Below are 22,091 nucleotides of genomic sequence, written 5' to 3'. Positions count from 1 at the left end.
CAGCGTGGTCAAGAGCAGGTGGATTCTAATCTGGAGAACCGGGTTTGATTTCCCACTCCTCCGCCTGAGTGGCAGAGGATTATCTGGTGAATGAGATGTGTTTCTGCACTCCTACATTCCTACGGGGTGACCTTGGGCTAGTCACAGTTCTTCAGAACACTCTCAGCCCCACCTGCTTCACAAGGTGTCTGTTGTGGGGAGAGGAAGGAGCTTGTAAGTCACCTTGAGTCTCCTTACAGGAGAAAAAGGTGGGATATCAATCCAAACTCTTCTGCTTTTAAAAATACCAGGTCTTCACTCCTCCCAAGTTAAGCATTCTTTAGCCTGAGAGATTGTGGCAATGAGATGCCATATGAAGCATTTGAAATTACGCAGCTTTCTTTATTTCTCAAATTGTTTTGACTTCATTCACTCAAACATGCAGCTACCAGACAATCACATGCAACTCACACTGGATTGAAGCTTCTCCAGACGATGATTGATGAACATGTAGCTCCTCAACTTGAGAATCTGCCAGTTTTTCACCAGTGAAATACTGAACAGTTCTTAATGGTTCGCTGGGTGAAAAGTGTTGGATCCACCGGCAAACAGGTATATACAACTTCATGCCACGAGGAGCAACTGGGATTTCAAGTATTTGCCAACACAGATTTTATAGTGAATAGAAGTTCAAGGTCTGGGGACGAAAATAAGCTTTGCTTTCTATGAGCAAAGTGTAAGTACCCAATTAATTGAAAGAACAACCTCTTCAGCCAAAGAATTCTGAGTTGCTGTTCTAGATTTCGTCTTCCCATTGTTCTGCATCATTTAGAAAGTCAGAAATTCAGTCACAAAGAGCTAAAGGACAGCAGCGCAACACCTGAGGTCCTTGCCCCCTGCTTGCATTAGCATCACAGCTCATTGTGAGAGCCACTTGTTTCCTGTTGCTTTTAATCATTATTTCTGTCCATCTTTTCACTTTTAATATCTAAAATATCAGTCACCTGCTGATCCTCCAGCTATAGGTTTCTTGGAAGCATACATTCCTCACAATGGCAGCTCTGGTTCCGTTCCAACAAGAAAAAAAAATAGCTCTATTATGTAGCTACTAACTGCGCTTGGAAAATGTGAATGCTAAAATCAGGTCACATACTTTCAACTTGAGACACAAACACTATACGTTAGAAAAGCAGTACATTCAACAGACGCACACATTATAAGTTATGCATGTTTGCGGAATCTGCTAATGTGCTGAAATCTATATTCTGCACTGACTCTAAGAACGTTAAGAGTAGACACGCTGGATCAGACCAATAGTCGATCCAGTTCTGCATCTTGCGTTACATGCTCCAGGAAGGTCTACAAGTAAGGCATTGTGGCCAAGGCCCACACCTGCTGTTGTGCTTCCATTGTCACATCCCAGAGCACCTGGTTGAAGTGACTAGGTGTTCCATATCATCCTCTGAGTCTTTTCCAAGGGTAATGCAGTTATTCAATTCAAGCTATATTCAGAAATCACTTTGCAGTTAAATTCATCTGTGCATAATCGACTGTCTTTAATCCCTGTCTCTTTACAGGCTTCGTCAAAGGAAGCAAGCAGCAGCTTCTGGCAGGCTGGTTGACAGTTCGGGCTCCGAGTTAGCTTGCTCTGACATTTGTGTTCTGCATCTCTGAACTCTCTTGTGTTTATTTTAATTTTCCTGCTTGCTCTGTCCAGCTTCTTCTGAGCCTATTATTTGTTGAATAATTGATGTGTTGAATGATGCTTTCTCAGTGGTCCTGATGTCTGTTCTGTCCACTCTTATATCCCAGCTTTAAAGTTGTTTCAAAAGTCCCAGAAAATCCATCATAATTAACTGATTTGCCTTCTGGCATCCATTTTTAGCAACCTTTATCAGGCTTTAGTGTGATTTTTGACCTGGTTTTAGTCTTGGTTACCTTGAGATCTTGTGGACTGGTATCCCTATCAATTCTGTAGGACATCTCAATGACTTTTGGTACCACGGACTACAGCAGCCTGGCTGGGATGTGACTGAGACATATCATAAGAACATAAGAACGAGCCTGCTGGATCAGACCAGAGTCCATCTAGTCCAGCACTCTGCTACTTGCAGTGGCCCACCAGATGCCTTTGGGAGCTCACCAGATACCTTTGGGAGTATCATATCGTGCTTTCAATTTTTGCTTTTTTGTAGAGTCCAGGAGACTGCTGCTCTTCCTCATGAATTTTGGGGTTCTGTAAGAATCCACATCTCCTGTGATATATAATATCTACATGAAACCACTGCAGAAGTCATCAGGAGATCTGAAACATAGCTTCATCAATATGTGGGCATGCCTCTTTTTCATGCAGGGAGACTGTAGATTTTACTTAACTGGTGTCCACAATCATTGATGTCTGAATGAAGATTAAATAAGCTAGGATCAATCTTCACAAGACACAGACTGGGGTGATTGTCATATGATTAGCAAAGTTGGATTCAGCCTGTGCCAGATGGTATCACATCCCTGTGATAGACCAGCTTTCCAGTTTGGGTATACTTCTTCAGTAGATGTTGCTCTTATTTTTTAGGTGGATTGGACTGATTCAAGCATGACTTGACCAAGGTCCATCTATTTAGACCATCTGGAGATGGTTTACCTTTTGCTGCTTTCACTGGTACAGCCAGCAGATACATTTCATAAGGCACTGATAGGAGTGTCACAACTCTTAGGGGCCATGTTCCCCAAGATTGCCTTATCCTTTCTGAATTTTAGATCACACATAAAAACCCATTCTTTTTTTGTTGAGTGTTTGGGTTGGGTTGATGACAATGATAGGTATTTTTCTGCTGACTTCAGTTGATAGATGCTTGATTTTGGTGGTTTTGAAAAGTTCTGTTTTATCTACAGTTTATCTACATCACAAGTGTCAAACTCATGGCCCTCCAGATGTTATGGTCTACAGCTCCCATCATCCCCTGCCAGCATGATGCTGGCAGGGGATGATGGGCAAGCTATAGTTTCACTATCTGAAGGGCTTAGCAATTATTGACACCTATGATCTACATCGTTCTATTTTGTGATGTTAATGTTTCTTTACCTAATGTGTTTTAAAAATTATTTTAAGGGACCTTGACAGTTTTATTTACAGGTGGGATATAACTTTTAATAAAACTATCATCAACAACAAATTCATCCATGCATTCCTGACTACCAATTTTACAATCTTAATGGATCCCAGAACAAAGGAGATGACTTCTGATTGCCAAATACACTGAGAATTTTAAAAATAAAAAACAACTGATCAGAATCACTGAACTGGGAATATCAGGGTTAAAAAAAAACCCATTGAAAATCCTGGCAACCGTATGACATGTTTCCAGCAGTCAGCCTTAAACAAAGTCACCAGCGTGGCTTGCTATGGAGTGATCACAGTACTCTTACGCACTCACACCTTCTGTAGGCGCTTCGGTCTGACGACCTGGTTCCAACTCTGCTAGATAAAAGTGGGCTGAAAGTCTGCAAACCACAGCAAGAAGGGTAAATTCAATGGTTTAGTCCAAGAATTCATTCAGATGTTACCCATCTATTATAAGGCAACCACTAGACCTTATGCCTTATCGGCTCCTGCTGTTTGGAGCAGTCCACTGGAAGAGGTTTGTACAGTTTCTACCTTGTAGATCCTACAAGGCTGCATATTCTATAGGCTTTCAAAATTTTTGACATTGTGGTTTGGTAGATATTGCCTGGGACATCTGTGACATTGCAACTGTTTTGCATTTGGATTTTGTACACCGACTGATTTAACTGTTGTCATATCTTACATGATTAGGTTTATGCTGTTTTGAACTGCCCAAAAACAAAGAAGAAAATTTTCAAATCAATAAAATAGTTGATACTCCCAGCTCAAAAATATTTTAGAGAGTTTTAAACTGTTGCTGCTGCAAGATCTAACAGCAGTTAAAAGTTTAACAAAAAAATTAAAATACAGATACCCACTAATTGGCCAGAGCGAATAAACCAACCAAACAGTCATTCTAGATGCAGCAATCAAATCAAAAAAGCTAAGACAATGGCAACAGTGTTTTTGAAAAAGTCTTTAAAAATATGGTAACTTGCCAAATAAATTATTTGGCTCATTTGCATGACTTCCTTCCTGAAGTTAATAAAGCTGTTAACCTGTATTAACCAGTCAATGGCCACGGTTAATTTAAGGAAAGGATTTATTAACTCACACTTACTTCTAACAATGGGAAAGGCTGTGTTCATACCAAGATAGCGCCATGGAGGAAAAAAGATGACCCCATACTGAGATCTATTATGGTGTCCTAAGAGTCTTCCTCCAGACTCACTTCAGAGTCTAACATTAAATATTCCCTAGTAAAAACATGCTTTGTGGGCCATGTGTCTCAGAATCAATAATCAATATAATAATCCTAACCAGAGGTGGGATCCAACCAGTTCTCACCACTTCTCTAGAAGTGGTTACTAATTTTTTCTGAGTGCCGAGAAGGGGTTACTAAAGCAACCTCCCTGCCCAATAGGGACTGGAGGTGCATGTGTGCGGCGGTGCCACTGTTTGAATCCCACCACCATTGGAACCTGTTATTAAAATTTTTGGATCCCACCACTGATCCTAACCATAATAAAAGGCTAAGGGATGGAATGTTGCGATGACGAACCCTCCACCAAGGGGTTGGCAGGACTCATGAAGTGGGCAACATTCCATTCCCTCCCCCGTCCACATTCCCTTTGACCCAGGAGCCCTCTCGCCTCCCCACCCCATCCCCCAGTAGCCTGCTGTCCCAGTAGAGCAGAGGCACCTGGCCGCATGCTATTCTGCCAGCCTGCAGAGCTCTCCCATTTCACCACCCCATCCCCCAGAAGCCCGTCCTGCTGGCAGAGCAGTGGCGCCTGGCTGCAAGCTGCTCTTCTGGCCCACGGTGCTTTGTTGGCACTTCAGTCCCAGATAAGCCCATTGCGGGGTAAGACATTTCCTCCCCCACCAATGGGCTTTGCTGCTAGTAACTAACATATTTTCATAATATTTGTTAATACTATTTGTTTACAATTTCCGTCAGAATAGCAGCTAAGAATTCAGCCAGCTAAGAAATTATACAGTCATACCATTTATTACATTTTTCTTTCACTATTCCTTGAAGCAGCTCAGGGAGGAGGGAGCCATTTCTCTCCACCTCCATTTTATTTTCATAACATTTTCCTGTGAGAGAGTTTAGGCCAGGAAAAGGTGACTGGCTCCAGGTTGCTGAGTGATCTTGTGCCAAGCCATGACTTGAACTAGGACATCACTCTAACCACTGCACTTTTGGCTTCTTTTATGAACCTTAATATTTGGGCTAGATTCTCAAAACAGGGGCCTCAATTGAGGAGGTTCTTAACGTGGCCTTGCTGGTTTACAGGATGACTGCAAAATGAGACAATGGGGAGGTCCAAAGAGAAGTCAATGAAAAATTATGACGACTGAATATTAATTTGAAGGCCTACTGCATTCCAGGCATGGGGACTAAAATGCGCTCTCCATTGTGCATTTTGCCGATTGTCCAATCTAATGGAGTTTTTCTCTGTACAGAGAGGTCTGTTCCAGCCTAGTTTACATCCTTAGCAGCTGTTATAGTTCCAATGAGTTGAATTTCCACTTTAGGACCAGAATCTGTATAAGAATCACACAGAACCGCTCTTGTAACCTTTCTCTCCAGAAGGCTTCTCTCATTCTTTGTATAGCAAACAGTCATCAAGCAGTTAGGTAAAATGCAATGCTGTACGGCACCTGTTTTCCCCCCAACTCCCCCATCAGGTGAGATTTGGGATTCTCTATCAGATAGCCTGGCCCCCCATCTCTGGTCTTGTCCCTGTGACTTCCCCTGCTCCTGATCATTGCCCAGAGGCATAGCAGGGGGAAATGGTGCCCCCGCCCCACTTACCTGAGACAGCAACAGTCCCGGGCAGCTATGTAGTAAAATACAGTTTAGAGATGCAGTCTTTGAGAAGAAAAGAAAAAAAAGGCTGCTAAGTCATTGAGGCTGACAAATCCTGTGCACCCACCCTGCTCTTGCCAGAGGACTGCAGGTGGACGTACGCAGAGACTGGTTTCCTAGTCCTTTTGCAAAGCTTCTCCTACAGTTCCACATGTGATCACATTCACACCCACAAAAGGGACAGCTCCTTTTCAGGTCTTATCCCAAGTGTATATAAAAAAAGAAATCAGTCAATCTGGAGCTCAGGTGTGTCAAAGCCCAGAAGCTCACTTGGTCCAGTTTGCACAATAGACAAGTGTTGGCATATCAAAGACATGGCATGTTCAGTGGGTGGGAGTGGAAGCTGCCCAGTTAGGGTTGACCGGAAAGGTGGGAACTGCATCTTCTGGCAGGCGACCGTATGAAGCTGACCCTGAGAGGTCTGGGAGGGTCATGAGATGAATAGAAGCTATGAAGGCTTATTGTAATCCTAGCCATTTCTTTCAAGAATCCATTTCCCCTTGCATGCCTTGTGGCTGACTTTGGCGCACGGAGTTTTAGCGTGTGCAGCGAATTATTGAGCTACCTGCTGGGCATGGGTAAGCTACTGCTCTAGTGAAGCAGCTCCATTTTCAGAGACTTCTGTCCTGGCTAGGACAGCCTCCAATTTCTGCCTGGAATCCTGGGCGGCCGAAACATACGAGCCTTTGTGCACAAGCCAGTTAAAGTGGGCCGTTCGCAGTCTCTTTAATTACTGCGCCTGAATTTCAAAAAAAAAAATTATTTGCTTCTCTGGCAGAGCTCATGCAGTCATTTAGAGCAACCCGAAGCCCCCAGGCAACACAAGCCTCTTTCTGTGAACCACGGAGCAGCTCTTTACTGGGTCTGAAAAGCACCACACAGCGTCTGCAGAGGGATGGGTCCTTTAAAGAAGCCCAAGGGTTCTGGCCTTTCTTGACCCCCCATTTCTCTAATTGGTTCAAGTTGGAGCTGCACTTGAACATCTTGCCACACTAAAAGAGCTTGGGCAGGGGTAGAAATTTTGCCCCTGGCTGCAAAGTCTTCTACTGCTCCTACACTGCTGTTCAACTCTGGCGAGCCCTTTAACTGAACGGCCCACCCCAGTTTGTTAACTACTAACAGCGGACCTAAAAGAGGGACACCTAGCTTAAGGACTGGGGAAGAATGCCCGAACCTTGGTCCTACTCTCTTGTCAGGCTATGGGGCAGGGGAAACTCTCTCACATTTAACAGCTGGTTCTGACGAGGTTTTCCCCCCCAAAGCAGCAGGGGGAAGATGGTTGGGAACCAAACTGAGCTAACCTGGTTTAAATTCCTGAGTTTTTGGAAGGGAGGGATAACTTGAGCCACAGTCCAGGAAAATGCTTGCAAACTCTGAACAATCTGGCACCACAGCAGATGCGTAGGCTCATTCCGCACATGCAGAATAATGCACTTTCAAACTGCTTTCAGTGCTCTTTGAAGCTGTGCGGAATGGCAAAATCCACTTGCAAACAGTTGTGAAAGTGGTTTGAAAATGCGTTATTTTGCGTGTGCGGAAGGGGCCTTAGAGTTGCTCTTCCCAAAGGTGTGAAAATCTTAGGGAGACAAAGCTAAGGTGCTGGGAAACTCCCTCCCAGTACCTTGCAAATTGGGAAAAAACAGGGGCTCTGAATGATCACATTCAGAGATGTTGATGTTCCTGATCTAAGATAAAGCAGATCCTGTTGTTGTTTGTAGAAGGCTGAATGCAATTAACTAAGACTTATGATGGGGGAAGGGGGACTTTGAGCTTTCATTTGGTTTTCTCCCCCAAACATTGGTCCCTCTCTGAAATCCTGTGAGATTGCTGTGAAGGGTTTCCTCTTTGGAATCCCAGATTAGAGAATATACCCCAATAGAGAATACACCCCAATTTACTATTTCCAGCATTGTCAGAGGGCAACTTTAAGAAATAAAATAAAACAGAATGCGGGACTCTCCAGAGCATCAGTGAAGGGAACCCAATTCTGTATTTAATATTTGATCTGAAATTGCTGCTCATGGGGTAATATTTCTAATGAATGGAGCTTTTCCCAGTGTGTGTTACTAATTCAGATCGGTCAATCTTCGCTACTACCAGCCCCATTTGATTCTCATCCATCACATTCTCTTGTCTGATTTCCGCGGTTGAACTTTGCTTGTTGACACTTGGGAATGTGGACAGGATGCTTAGAAGCCATACTGATCAATATGCCATTATGTCTAATGCTAATGCCATCAATCCTTACAGAACTGAATGCAAGACCATTGTTAAAAAAGGTGTACCCTTGAACCCCCTGATATTGAAGGTATGTAGGTTTTATGTCTATCATGGTGGTCAGCTGGTAGTAGTTCATCAGCTCCAGGTACTTTTGAATGAAACCAGTGACCTCACTCCATTTCAATCTTGCTTCCAGTGAGATTCAATAAAATAATTGGCTTTAAAAAAAGTCAGTGGAAGAAAACATGACAGTGTTATGGAATCTCTCCACATGTGTGGACCTTCTGTCCATACTGAATGAATACTGATCATACAATTTAAACAAAACAAGACATAGTGTCCCAACTCCCCTGCGGAGTCCGGGGAGGTGTTTCTCCGTCCCGGCTGGCTGGGGACTCTTCAGGCAGCTGTCCAGGCTGTGGCGGCAGCTGGCAGGCGGGTGGGGCCTGCCTCTGGCAGCGTCCAGGGGGGTTCCCCGTCCAGAGAGGGGGTTGCCCCCACACCCGGACGCATAGTTACTTCAAACTATATACGCATTTTCAACAAATATGTAAATACAACTGGTTGACTTTAATGGTTTTACAGCAAACAGATAACGTGTGAAGAGAACCTTTGTATAGGAGGGTAAAAACATGGACACTCATTGCTTCTGTTTGCCAGGATTGTCTCCTTACCATAATAAAATAATGAAGCTACACTACTTCAGTTTGGAACAAATCTATATTCATTAGTAGAACATCTTTAAAATCTAGATTTTTCAAGGATAATTAAAGAAACGCTTCAAGAAATGTAAATAGAGCCTTGTAAATAACAAACAGTTTAGATTTATGGAACTTGTACAGTCATTTTATTACAGTAGCAAAGTCTGAACAATTCTCTACTCACCTCTGTTAAGCCAGAAACTTCTCCTTTGACTAAGGGTCTAGTAACAGATGGACTGAACACTCTGGCATCTGGAATAGGCTGCCCTCTCATAAAGTGTTTCCCGGCTTCATAAATGTCCACTTCCACCATTTTACCCATGAACTCTGGGTTTTTTGGCACGAGAACCTTTAAAGAATGATACAAAGTTTTCTAACTGGCTAATTTGAGAATATTCATATTTTTCATTCAGAAAGTAGACAAGCAGATATAAATCCTTCCAAATTAACAGCTCAAGCCACGTGGATGCAGTTACTGGAAATTTGGCGACGTCTTTGCTGTTTTACTTAGCCCTACACAGCATTAGCGCAACTTTTTATGTGCGGTTATTTGTAGGTGTGTGTTAAGACACAAGATATGGCACCAATTTTACTATTATCCAAGTTTCATATAACTCTCCTCGCAATCCGTTTTCTTGGCGTTTCCTACTTCTTTTTAAGAAATTTACTGTATGTTTATATTACGGTACTGTGTTTTGGGTGGTTTTTTTGAAAGTCTTTATGCAAACAATCTTTGAAAGGGCTATGAAATCTAGGCTTGATACCGCTGACTTCTTAAATCTGCTGACCATTGTAAATCAGCATTTGTCATCCTAGCATCCTGTCATCCATGCTTAAATCTGCTTCAGAGAATGAAGTTCAGGTGAAACCATTTTTTCCCTTTTTTTCCAGAAGCAGCCAGCTGTGAAGCGTGTTGATTGGCTGGGCATTGGGACCCTCACAAGTCACATTCCACTCTCTGCCACAGTAGTGCTCCAGCTAGAAGCCAAATGGATTCACATTTCATTAGATAAACATGTCAGGAGTCTGGACTTTCTAAAAAAAGTAACCCAATAACCTGCCTCAATCAGTGTCGACTCTGAAGCCAGATCTGTGTGTCACTACAGAACTGAATATAGGAAGAAGAATAGTTCATTCTGCTGGGGGGAAAAAAATCTTACCTCAAAGGTTTGCCATCTGATGATTTTTTTAATACTGGGGTATAATTTAGAATTGGTAAACATTGATAAGCCTTGAATAAAACTTTCCTAAAGTTGCTGGCTGAAGGGGGGATTATTTGCAGATTCCTCTCTCTAACTTCAGATCTCCATATTCTACTCCACTCTCTTTCTGAGAGCCCCTAAGAAAAGTATTTCAGGGGGCTCAGTGGGTTGCAGCAAGAAAGGGAAGACAGAAAAAAATCACTCCACATGCTCTCCTTCAGGGGCCTGCAACCTGCGGCTCTCCAGATGTTCATGGGGTACAATTCCCATCAGCCCCTGCCAGCATGGCCAATTGGCCATGCTGGCAGGGGCTGATGGGAACTGTAGTCCATAAACATCTGGAGAGCCGCAGGTTGCAGACCCCTAGACCTTTTCATCTAGCCTGCAGTGCTTTTCATACCTATTGATTTTACGCGTACCAGTTAAGTTTTTATGAATACAATCTTTGAATTATAGTTATAATCTAACTGGTTGTTAATAGGGTTTGATTGTGATATGCTTCCAACTTTGAAAGATTTTAACTGAAGCTGATATGCTATTTGTAACTTTCAAAATGGGTATTATTGATATGCTGATGACAGCTCTATCTTTACCCTCTAAGCAGCAGCTCCTTTGGTCCTTGACCAATGTCTCAATGCTGTGGTCAAAACAGATAAGAAGAGTCTGGATTTATACCCCACCTTTCTCTCCTGTAAGGAGACTCAAGGTGGCTTACAAGCTCCTTTCCCGTCCTCTCCCCACAACAGACACCTTGTGAGGTAGGTGGGGCTGAGAGAGTTCCAAAGAACTGTGACTAGACCAAGATCACTCAGTAGGAATGTAGTAGTACAAAAACATCTGGATAAGCCTCTGCTTGGGGAATCAAACCCAGTTCTCCACATTAGAATCCACCTGCTCTTAACCACTACACCACGCTGGTTCTCAAGGGTGAACAAGCTAAATCCAGACAGAATAGAGTGACATTTGAAAAACATGCTCCGGATAGGAACTTTAGAATGGGATGCAGGTGTTATCAGGTGACCAAATAAAGAGTGTGAGGGTAAAGAAAGAAGAAGCAGGATTGGAATCATTTCCTGAAGCACTTACTTCTCATTTTAATCTTTTTTGGGGTATATTTTCCCTCCTAGACTCAGCTGATATAGCCACACTGATCAGTGCTCCTTTAACCTCAGTGGCTAGAATACCACAGCAGACTGGACAGGAAGACAACTGAGACAAATCAGAAGCTTTCATTAGCACAGAACATGCTGACCTGTCTGCTGACCAGGACTAGATGTTGCGCTCATAGTACGGCAGTTGACTACCAATTTGCTTCTGGGCTCAATTCAAGGAGCTGATGCTAACCTTTGCACCTCTTCACAGCGTATTACCCACCCACCTGAGGGACTGCCTCTGCCCATGTGTGCCAACTTTGTTAAGCTCTCCTCCTTAAAAGGCCTTCTCACAGCAGGCATATGCTGCTGCTTACTCAAGATTGTTCATTGCCATTCCTAACCTTTAGAATAGACTCCAAGAAGTAGTCTGGAAGGGCTCCATCACTCCCATATTTTTGAAGGACTGCAAAGCCTGTATTGTTTGAAAGGAACTTTTGTTGAGAAGAAGAGTTGGATTTATATCCCACTTTCTCTCCTGTAGGAGACTCAAAGGGGCTTAGAAACTTCTTACCCTTCTCTCCTCACAACAAACACCCTGTGAGGTAGGTGGGGCTGAAAGAGCTGAGAAGACATGACCCCAGCAGGGGGTGGGGAACCTGCTGACTCTCCAGCAGATGTTCAGGAACTTCTGATTCCCATCCTTCAGCATGGCCAATTGGCCATGCTGGTAGAGACTGATGAAACCAACCCTGAGCTCTGGAGCTTACTGATTCCTGGACAAGCCCAAGGTCACCCAGATGGTGTGTTTTGGAATGTACAGGCTAATCTGAATTCCCCAGATAAGCCTCCACAGCTCAGGCAGCAGAGCGGGGAATCAAACCCGGTTCCTTCGGATTACAGTACACCTGCTCTTAACCACTGCATGGTATACAATTGCTTAAGCTGTTTTCTGCTGGCAAATTTGTTGAATGATCCCATGATTTAGCTTTAAAGCATTTATTGCTTTTTGTTAGCAAATATATTGAACTGTTCAGTGTTTTAGCTTGTTGTAGTCTGCCACACAGTCTTGGTTTTATTTCCCTAGATCGGACGTCATGGAACAAAAATACTGAATTAAATTAGGATTCTATATGTATGTGTACAAAGCTGAGAATCAGCTGCCTACTAATTTTGTACAGTGGAATTTGATTATGTATTTATTTAATTATAACTGCCTGCCTCTGGATTAAAGAGTGAGGAATGGAATCCATCTAGATAAGGGACAGACACAGGGACAAAGTCACCCTCGCATGTAGGGCTTTAAAGCTTTTGAAGAAGACGTGGAAAGTAAATAAGGTGCAGAATTAGAGTTTGGGGTTTATACCCCACCTTTCTCTCTTTCAAGGAGACTCAAGGCAGCTTACAAACTCCTTTCCCTTCCTCTCCCCACAACAGACACCTTGTGAGGTAGTGGGGCTGAGAGAGTTTTGAGAGAACTGTGAACCCAAGGTCACCCAGCAGGAATGTAGGAGAGTGGAAACACATCTGGTTTGCCAGATAAGCCTCTGCCATTCAGGTGGAGGACTGGGGAATCAAACCTGGTTCTCCAGATTAGAATTCACCTGCTCTTAACCACTACAACCTGCTGGCTGTCAGGTTGTTCTTCTTTTTTTTAAATTGACTGCAAGAAAAGGAATGGTGTATTCTGGATGTTGTGGACTTCCAGCTTTTCCCTTTGCTTCTCTACTCCCACAACAGACCTTCAAGAACAGCACTGGAGAAAAGTGAGAGGGTAAAATCAGTGGAAACTGCTGCCCTTCCCCCTTATGAAGATTTAATTCTCACTATTACGAAGAGTGTGGCTGGATATGTGCCGCTGGAGCCAAGAATGCACTCCACAGTAAGAACACTTGCTGGAGGTAGCATTGATATCCAAGTTAGCTAGTGATATTAAGATTGTAGAAGGCAGGCAAAAAATGAAAGCCTATCAAGCAACCTGCCCCTTTATTATAAACATTAAATACAGGAAAAATGTATAGATTTTAAACTGTATTATTACCTCCTTTGGGTTAGTTAATAACAATTGCATTTTATGGCTATACAGATAATCAGTAATTTAGTGAATTAATAGGTATTGAACTAAATGAAGAAAGCTGAGTAAGGAGTATCCAAAGAGGAGTTTTCTATTAAATAATTTCTGGCAAATCTGGAATTATTATACTGGTTTATATTGTTCCATTGATTTCATGTGCAATATTTAAGACACGGTATTGTACCTCTGAGGGACACTGAAAAGACAGTGATATCTTTAAATTTCAATGCAGTATAAAATGACATGCATTGCTGCAGTGTATCGTGCATTCCAGCACTTAACCAGAAAGTATGTGAACTCATGTTTAAAAACAAACAAAACACCACCACCAAAACGGTACTTATTGTTTTCATTTCCTCTTGATACCATCTCCAGATGTTTAAAAAATCAATGAAATGTTAAGAGATGTTTCACAGAAACCTGGGAGTCTTGCTATGACATTGGCTGGAGATAAGAGTTACTCGCATCTTCTTATACCTCGTCAAAAAGGGTATTTTGTTTTTCCAGTGGGAGAACATCAAATGAACATGTCCCTAGAGCTACACATTCAGCAAAATCATACAATACAGGTTTCCTGGAACTGTTAATATTTAAGAACACAAGTAGGATGATTTCATGATTCAGTCTTCTTCCCACAAAAAATTGCCTTGCATGCAGGAAGTGGAGGAACAATTCTAGACTAGTCTGAGCTATTGCATGATAATTTTCTGTATGCAGGAAGCTTTTTTTTAACATAAGAAGAATCCCATAACAGTATTCTTAAGCAAAATTCTTAAGTAAGGCTCTATAATCCATTCAGAATAAGTCAGAGTGAAAACCGAAAAACAGGCGGTGGAAGATAGAGCTTTGGAAGTGGTGTGAGACTGACAGACGTTGGTGCTCGCTTTGCTGGTGTAAAGGGTGAATACGCTGGTGGAAGGGTTACTGTGCTGGTGGCAGGGTACTATGCAACTGTGTAGCACCTGAAACCAGAAGCTTCTGTGCGCACTGGCACCCTTCTGCCGCAGGAGCCCGGACTGGTGAGGATGGGGGCAGAGTTGATTTTAATTGGCTCCCAGTGCAGTTTTGACCTGGGAATACCCCCATTTTGCAGTGCAGGTGCCATCTAAAAGGGTGGTGTAAATCATTCCCAGTGATAGGTTTCCCTGAGAGAGAAGAGGTTTCTCTTCTTCTCCCCAGCGCCCATGCTGCCGACTGCCTCTTTGGAATTGGTGCTGTGACGCTATCTCTAGCTGCTGTTCTACACCCCCCCCCCCTTTTGGATTGGGATGGCTATCAGGATTGGTCTACATTTCAACGAATTAAAAGATGAGTTGGGTGCTGTGTGGTTTCCGGGCTGTATGGCCGTGTTCTAGCAGCATTCTCTCCTGACGTTTCGCCTGCATCTGTGGCTGGCATCTTCAGAGGATCCTCTGAAGATGCCAGCCACAGATGCAGGCCTTTCAAGAGAATGCTCTTAGAACAATGCCAACCCTGAAGTATTCCGACACGTGAAAGCCTTCAACAATACATTAAAAGATGAGTTTTTCTTAAAATTTAGGTCATTCCCGCACAGATAATCGGGTCTAAACTCAATGCCGCTGGGGAAAGGGTTTGCTTTCTTTTCCCTCACAGCATTGTGGTACGTTTGTACACTTCCCAGGGGTTTCCCAGTCCTTCTCTGATCTTCTCAAGCTTGCTTTGTTCTGAAGATTTTGGGAATAAATTCAGTAAAGGCTGAATGGTTGCTCTGTGGGAGGGAATTTTGGATTTTCCTACCTACATGACAGCTCATGGTATCCATTCATCTGCGGTTTTCCACACAGGAATGGAGTTATATGGTTTCTCCATTGCTCATACAGCTGCTGATAAAGTACAGCGGCAGTAGGGCTTCCATATGACATGTGCCCCGGTAGTTTCACTGCCCCAGGTCCCCAGAAGTCATCTGGAACTTCTTTATTTTATTTTTTAAAACCAGCACTAGAATATCATTGTAGCAATGTACCGTTGCAACAGTATTTGTGATACAGGATTTCTGAAGTCCCAGCTTTCATTAAAATTGGCTAGCCCTTTCCCTTGAAGCGATCTAAGGGAAAAGACATGCATCCACAACAGAAGATACTAGAGACTTCCTTAAAAAAAAAAAAGCTGGAGATTCAGAGAACCTATTATTCTTATATTTATAGTGATATACTGGTATCATGGTATTCTTGTGCCTTTTCAAATAAATCTCAAAAGCCAAAGTGAGCCATTGGGCAGGTATGCCAACTTCTGGGGACCTGGGGCAGAGAAACTACAGGAGCACATGTCATATGGAAGCCCTACTGCCACTAAACTTGATCAGCAGCTGCATGAGCAATGGGGAAACCACATAACTCCATTCCTATGTGGAAAACACCATATGAATGATCACATGGTTGAATTTTTTTTGTATAAGAATTCTCTGAAAACAGAAATTGGTATGTAAAGAAAAGATCTATGCTAGACATATTTTGGGTGTCCACTAGAAGGGAATTTTTTTTCCATATATGTATGTGGTATGCCAACTCCTAACATCATCTTTCTGGTACTCAGTAAGTAGCAGCTGGGAGAAAGGGAACCTTTTGCCAGCACTGCATAAAATCCAATCCCATGTCCTTTTGCCCCTTATAAAACAGTACCTGCTCATAGAATTGATTATGGCCAACATAAAACTTGGAGTCAAACGATTCTTCTGTAACCAGAACTTTCTGTCTCTCTCCAATCTGCAGGAAAAAAGACAACTGGAGATCGGTGAAGAAAATAAAACCATAAATTATTTAATGAAGAAAGCAGTAGCTGAGAAACTTCCTGTGGTGATTAGAACAGATGTTGATAGATACATTTATCATCGCACTGATAAAAAAAATACTTAATCAACTTACCCATAGGACAGATAACAAAAATCCATAATTGCTGGAGATTAACAGGCTCTGAACTCATCTAGTGTAACTTCTCCAAAAGTTCACTTTTAAATTGTCAAGACTTTTTTGTGAGCCTCAAAAAAACAGTGCATCAAGTGAGTACATTTTCACTTTAGAGCATGTGGTTTAAGATCTATACTTTACATATATCTGAGGTTGCTGTTCTTGGACCAATGTTAGTTTTTAGGCTACTGCTAAAATGGGAAAATGAAGGAAGAGATAGCACTGCGCCACTCTTTCCAATTTTCTGGTTCTTCACAGAATAACAGCCACGAGAGGCAGTGGCTCTCTAGCAGTAACTATGGACTGCAGTGAATTCCTAAACAGTGTCTCCTTGCAGTGCATTTGAAGAAAAAACAGTGTGAAGATCTGATAATACTTTCCCTTTGAAATTACAGTAAGCAGTCAGACTTTTGACAGATAAGAGTATCACCCCTTTCAGCACTGTTCCTATTAAGGATCCATCCAATATGTCTGTCTGTCTGTCTGTCTGTCTGTCTGTCTGTCTGTCTGTCTGTCTGTCTGTCTGTCTGTCTGTCTAATTCGGAGGGGCTAACAACTGAAGACCAAGCCAGTCATACAAATATATGTATGATTGGCTTGATCTTCAGTTGTTAGCCCCTCAAAATTATAAGATGAATGCCTTTGAAAATTTATTTGTTTAATTCATTTCATTCCTGCCTTTTTCCTCATTCTCCTCTTCTCCATTTTATCCTCACAACAATCCAGTGAGGTAGATTAGTCTGAGGGAATGTAACAGGGACCTGATAAAGATTGAGGAACCTAACGCCAGAAAGTACACAGTAGGTAGCCATATAAGACAGTCTGCCACAGTAGAAAAGTGAGAGTCCAGTAGAACTTTAAAGGCTAACAAAATTTCTGGCAGCGTAGGAGCTTTTGTGAGTCACACCTCACTTTTTCAGATACAGCTAGAATGTGAGTCCATCTGTCTTCACTTCCACTGAACTCTGTTTTCTTTGCAGAAATCTCATTTTCCTCATTTGGTCCAGCAAACAAAGGAATATCATTGAATTCTCAGTGGAGGTGGGGACAGGTGAACTCACATTCTAGCTGTATCAGAAAAAGTGAGCTGTGATTCGTGAAAACTCATTCTCTGCCAGAAATTTTGTTAGTCTTTGATTTGGTTAGTCTTGTTCTTTTTTTTTAATCACCAGAAAGGTGTGCATGAAGACCTGGCTTTTATGTTGACTTCTGGTTGGAGGGTGACTTCAGTACTTTCTCTTCTTGCTACAGCTCATTCGGCAACAGGAAAAATCTTTTTGAAGTTCAAAATGGACAAGAGGAGAAGGTGGGGAAAATCTGTGTACCTTCTATTAGTGATTGGCAAGATAAGATCAACTATCTGCAATCTGGCTTCATTGTTTAGTGAAAACAAAGTAATGTAATTTGTCTAGCCAGTTATTTTTCAAACAAAAATAAACCAATAACATCACATGACATCATCCCATGAAGCTTTACCTATAACAGGATAAAGCACCAGAAACTGATTTTAATCAGAGAAATAATTCTAGTATCATCCAAAAAATGATATTTCTATTAATTGCTGCAATGCTACATTAAGAGGGCCTGCAATTATGTTTTGAAAAAAAGGACAACCCAAATAACATATTCATTCCAATTCTGCATTTAAAACAGCAAGAACATATAAAGATGTGTCTCTGGACTATAGTCTTTTTAATGAACACATATATTTGTTTTCAGGCTTATCAGAAAATTCCTAAGAGTAGACATGCCTAAATTTTTTTTAAACAAAATTGTTTCTTTTTCTGTATACATACAATGTTTTAACAACATCAAAACAACAACAACAACCAAGAAGAAGAATAAACTCCTGTAGCAAAGTTATAAAGCTAGCTCACAGTCCTAGACCTAGAGACCCCGCAAGAGTGCTTGGAAGCCATCAGTGAGCACAGAAGAATGCTGTTTGCCAAAGCAGAACGCTCCACATGGGGGATTGATTGAAGCAGCCCTGGAGACACAGGTTTTCACAATAATTATACCAGCTCATGAACTCTGGCTTGGCTAGAGATCTGCATATTCCTACTGTGGCCTGCTGAAGTACTTCTGTAAAACTTTCTGTAAGTGTGAAAAGACCCACAACAACATATTTTGACTATATCAACAAGACTGCAGATATTTTAAATGCAACGTCTCTATTTTGGATGCCTAATTTGCTTCATGTAAGATTACAAGTTCCAAGCTAGCAGACCTTCAGAAGGTATTGCATCATTCAGACTGTATCATTCTACTCTGATAAGCTAGTGCTGTCATGAGAAAGACATAGACATATTTTGGGGGGCTGGGTATGTTATTAAGGTTTAACCTTAATAATCTTTGCTGTGCTCACCTGCATAATAATTAGCCACTGCGAACTGGGCAAGGTTAAATGAGCAGAGCATAAATTAATGCACTGAAGATGCAAACAGCGGCATAAAATTCTTATAGAATCTTGTAGTCTCAAATTTCCTGCTGTTCCACTGTAAGGTGTAATTTGAACTTCAGAATGTTAGCAATCTCAAATTTTAAAACAATAAGCCTGTCTATAAAGGCAAAGGGGTGGCTTACATTAAAAAAGCTGTCGCTGTATATATGTTAGGTAAAGACTGTCAATTGTAATTGATCTTCCTGATGGAACTGACTTCAGCCAGAACATCACACTACCAGTTATTTATAGCCACCGTACCCTCCTTTCCTCATCTAGTTCATGGCAGGAAAGAGGTACAAATCAGGAGTGCCATATTTCTTCACAATAAGTTGCCATGCCCACCTTTGAAAGACCATTCAAATATATGCACTAATGTAAGCACAATTCACATTTATCTTGAAGCAATTTCCTATATAAATTTTCCCCGCCCCATCGACAATTGCTGCCGGAGACCACTGAACTCTTTGTTTGGGACAGAAATAAATCAGTCATTTTTCTATTTATTACACTCTATCAACTTTTGTCCCCTCTGTGTGGTCTTACATGGAATCTTGAAACAACTCTTGAGTTCTACACTCAAAATGTGTAGGATAATTCCTAAAACACGTATCAAAGTGCCACACAAACTTTCAATTTTCTAGTCATAACTGCCCAAAATCTACTTCTGCATTTAATGTCACAAACAAGTTGTAACCTATCACCTTTTTAGTAACAAGGGAGTTGGTTATAGAAAGGTCACAGGCATTAAATATAGAAGTAGCTTCCATAGAATCATATGGTTGGAAGAGACCCCAAAAGCCATCAAGTCCAACCCCCTGCAATGAAAGAACCCACAATCAAAGCACTCCTGACAGATGGCCATCACGCCTCTCTTTAAAAACCTCCAAAGAAGGAGACTCTACCACACACTGAGGTAGTGCATTCCACTGTCCTTACTGTCAGAAAGTTTTTCCTGGTGGAATCTCTTTTCCTTCACCTTGAACCCATTACTCCTGGTCCTAGTCTCTGGAGCACCAGAAAACAAGCTTGCTGGAACATTTTCTGGAACACGTTCTCATTAAGGTGCAGGGCTTGTTCGGCAGTGAAATGAAGAGTATTCAGGAAAGAACCACAGACTAGTACTACAACGCATCTGGTACAAATTTTATTACGTTAGCATGTTCAAATCTCACAGGTGGGGCTATTCTCCAACATGTATCTTTGGATGGAATGGTGAACCTGTATTGCCGGTCAGAAGTGTCTCACCATCTCTTGGATGCCACAGACCTAGATTCTCTCATGTCATATAGAGGCACAGGCAGGAAGCTGTGAGATCATAGAATCTGGAATGCCAGGACCAGCCAGGAACTTTTGTTGAGCATAGCTACATGCCATGGGCTTTCAAAGTGTATACTATTGAGGAAAATCAACTGAGTTTTTTGAGCCTCTTGCAAAACAAGTGCTGGAAACACTGTTTATGACAAGCAATATTAAATTACAATGACTATACTGTCTCTGTATGGTGAACAATTTTCACTACTGTGTCCTGAGCATAAAGCTGCATACACTAAGCCCATGCTTGCTCTCATTTAGCGAGGAAGAACAGTTCCAGGCAACAGATGTACACAGCGCAGAGCTCCATCTTTTCAACTATTTCCCTGCCTGGCTGGAGGCTAGAGAATCAGGAAGGATTAAATAGAAGTCAAAGAAAGAAGGCTTGAAAAGCTTCTATAGTTAGCATAACAAAAGGAAGTGCCTCAGTTGTTCAGCATCGGGCAATGCATCTCATTAACTACAAGTGAAAGAACTATTATCCCCTCCCCGCCCTCATGAATAGAGTTTGGCACAGAGATATATTATATCAGAGAGAAATAGCACAGCCATCGGAGAGTTTCTGCTTTTGCAGTCGAGCGATCCTGCTTCAGGGTAAATAGCCTGCTTCCATTAGTGTGCACCTGCATCTGACTGCTTCATTTTGATTTGGTCTCCTGCTGTGAAAATGTCGCTTCTTCAAGCATCTACAAGCCCTGAAATGCAGTTCATATGAAAATTATATTCAGAGATGTCAGCAGTGACCTAAAAATGACAACCAGGCCTCAATCTCTCTGCTTCCTTTTCAATTCTGTTACGTTGTGCAGACTGGCACTCCTTTTCTCTTGCTCCCGGTTGCTACAATAATGGCGTTATAAAAAATTTAACTCTGTTCAAAAGTTCTATTTGATTAGGGATTTATTAAAAACACAGGACTCAAACAGAAATTGCTACTAGAAACTTACACAGGTGGCTTAACATTAGCAAACTACAAAGTCCTAAATGGATCCAGCTACAGCTTACGTTGTAGCAAGGGTACTGGATTTCAAGCCAAAACCTGCCATATTCATGGCTTGCAGATGTTTGCAAAAGGTACTACGTACACCTTCGCAGCTACAGTCAGGTATTTAAATATAACGGCAGTTTCCATTTACCATTACTTGAACGACTAACTCGTTCTTAAAATGGGATTTCAGCATTAGTTTGTGAAGCTCACTCAAGCTCCTGTGGTGGGGGAGGGGCAGCAAGAGCAGGAAGAGAAGAAAATCAATACGGTGTCATTCTGGCTATCCCACCTTAGGGGACCACAGAATTAAAAAGAAAAAAAAATTCTCTAGTGAGCCGAAATGTTTGTTTATGGAACAGAAAAATAATCTCCAGAAGAAAAAGCATTCTTTCCGTTTACTTCTTCCGCAGAATTAAGAGGAGTGGTTTTACTACTATAAAATCATAATAATCCAAGGCCTTTATTTGATACAGGCTGTGGCCAGGACTGACATCCAAACCATGGTATTGGACTGGCAAATATGTAGCATCCCCACAGAAATACAGTGGAAATGTTTACATGCATATATTACTCATTCATATTTATTTTATTTATCTGATTTGATTTAGTATCCTGCCAAAGCAGGGCTCAAGGTGGTGGCTGAAGATGCATATTTAAGTTACATAGTAAAACACTAAATCAATCAATCAATCCATAATTAAATCATACTAAAAACATTCAAAGCATCATAATTCTCAGATGGATATTTAGGAACTCATCACCCACATATCAGACCAATTCTTGCTCCAGTTTAAAGTCTATGGGCAAGAAAGAGGGGGAGTAGCCTCTGGGGCCAGTATAATTTAACTTGGACCTAGCGACTTCAGATATCGGCCCGGTGGAACTTACAGGCTCTGTGGAATTGATTTATGTCCTGCAGAGCCCTGATGTCCGCCAGGAGGAAATTACACCAAGTAGGAGCTAGGGCTAGAAAAGCGCTACCTCTGGTGAAAGTCAGCCATATCTTCTTGGGGCCAGAAAATTACAATCAGAGGACTGAGGGGTCTTCTGTAGGCAATGTGGGAAGATGTGGTCTCAAAGATACAGTGGTCCCCGACCGCTCAAGGCCTTGAAGGTTAAAACCCAAACCTTGGAAGATGATCTGGAATTCAACTAGTAACCAGTACAGCCAGTAGAGCACAGG

At 41.9% G+C, this 22,091-nt stretch overlaps 1 protein-coding gene across 3 annotated transcripts in view; it reads right to left on the bottom strand.

The window, feature by feature from the left end:
• CDKAL1 (CDK5 regulatory subunit associated protein 1 like 1) overlaps positions 1 to 22,091 on the bottom strand; it is a 354,507-nt gene that overhangs the window by 22,961 nt on the left and 309,455 nt on the right. For all 3 annotated transcript variants that reach the window (XR_007245481.1, XM_048508020.1, XM_048508022.1), the window contains 2 exons: positions 15,885 to 15,968; positions 9,063 to 9,227 (listed from right to left, as the gene is read on the bottom strand). Coding sequence is in view for 2 of the 3 variants with exons in the window: in XM_048508020.1 (XP_048363977.1) it covers positions 9,063 to 9,227; positions 15,885 to 15,968 (249 nt within the window). In the remaining variant the exon portion in view is untranslated. The remainder of the gene's footprint in view (positions 1 to 9,062; positions 9,228 to 15,884; positions 15,969 to 22,091) is intronic.

This window comes from Sphaerodactylus townsendi, linkage group LG09, assembly GCF_021028975.2.
Source record: "Sphaerodactylus townsendi isolate TG3544 linkage group LG09, MPM_Stown_v2.3, whole genome shotgun sequence".
Classification (NCBI taxonomy): Eukaryota; Metazoa; Chordata; class Lepidosauria; order Squamata; family Sphaerodactylidae; genus Sphaerodactylus; species Sphaerodactylus townsendi.
Note: the sequence above shows the minus strand (reverse complement) of the source record. Positions and strands in the feature narration are given on the sequence as shown.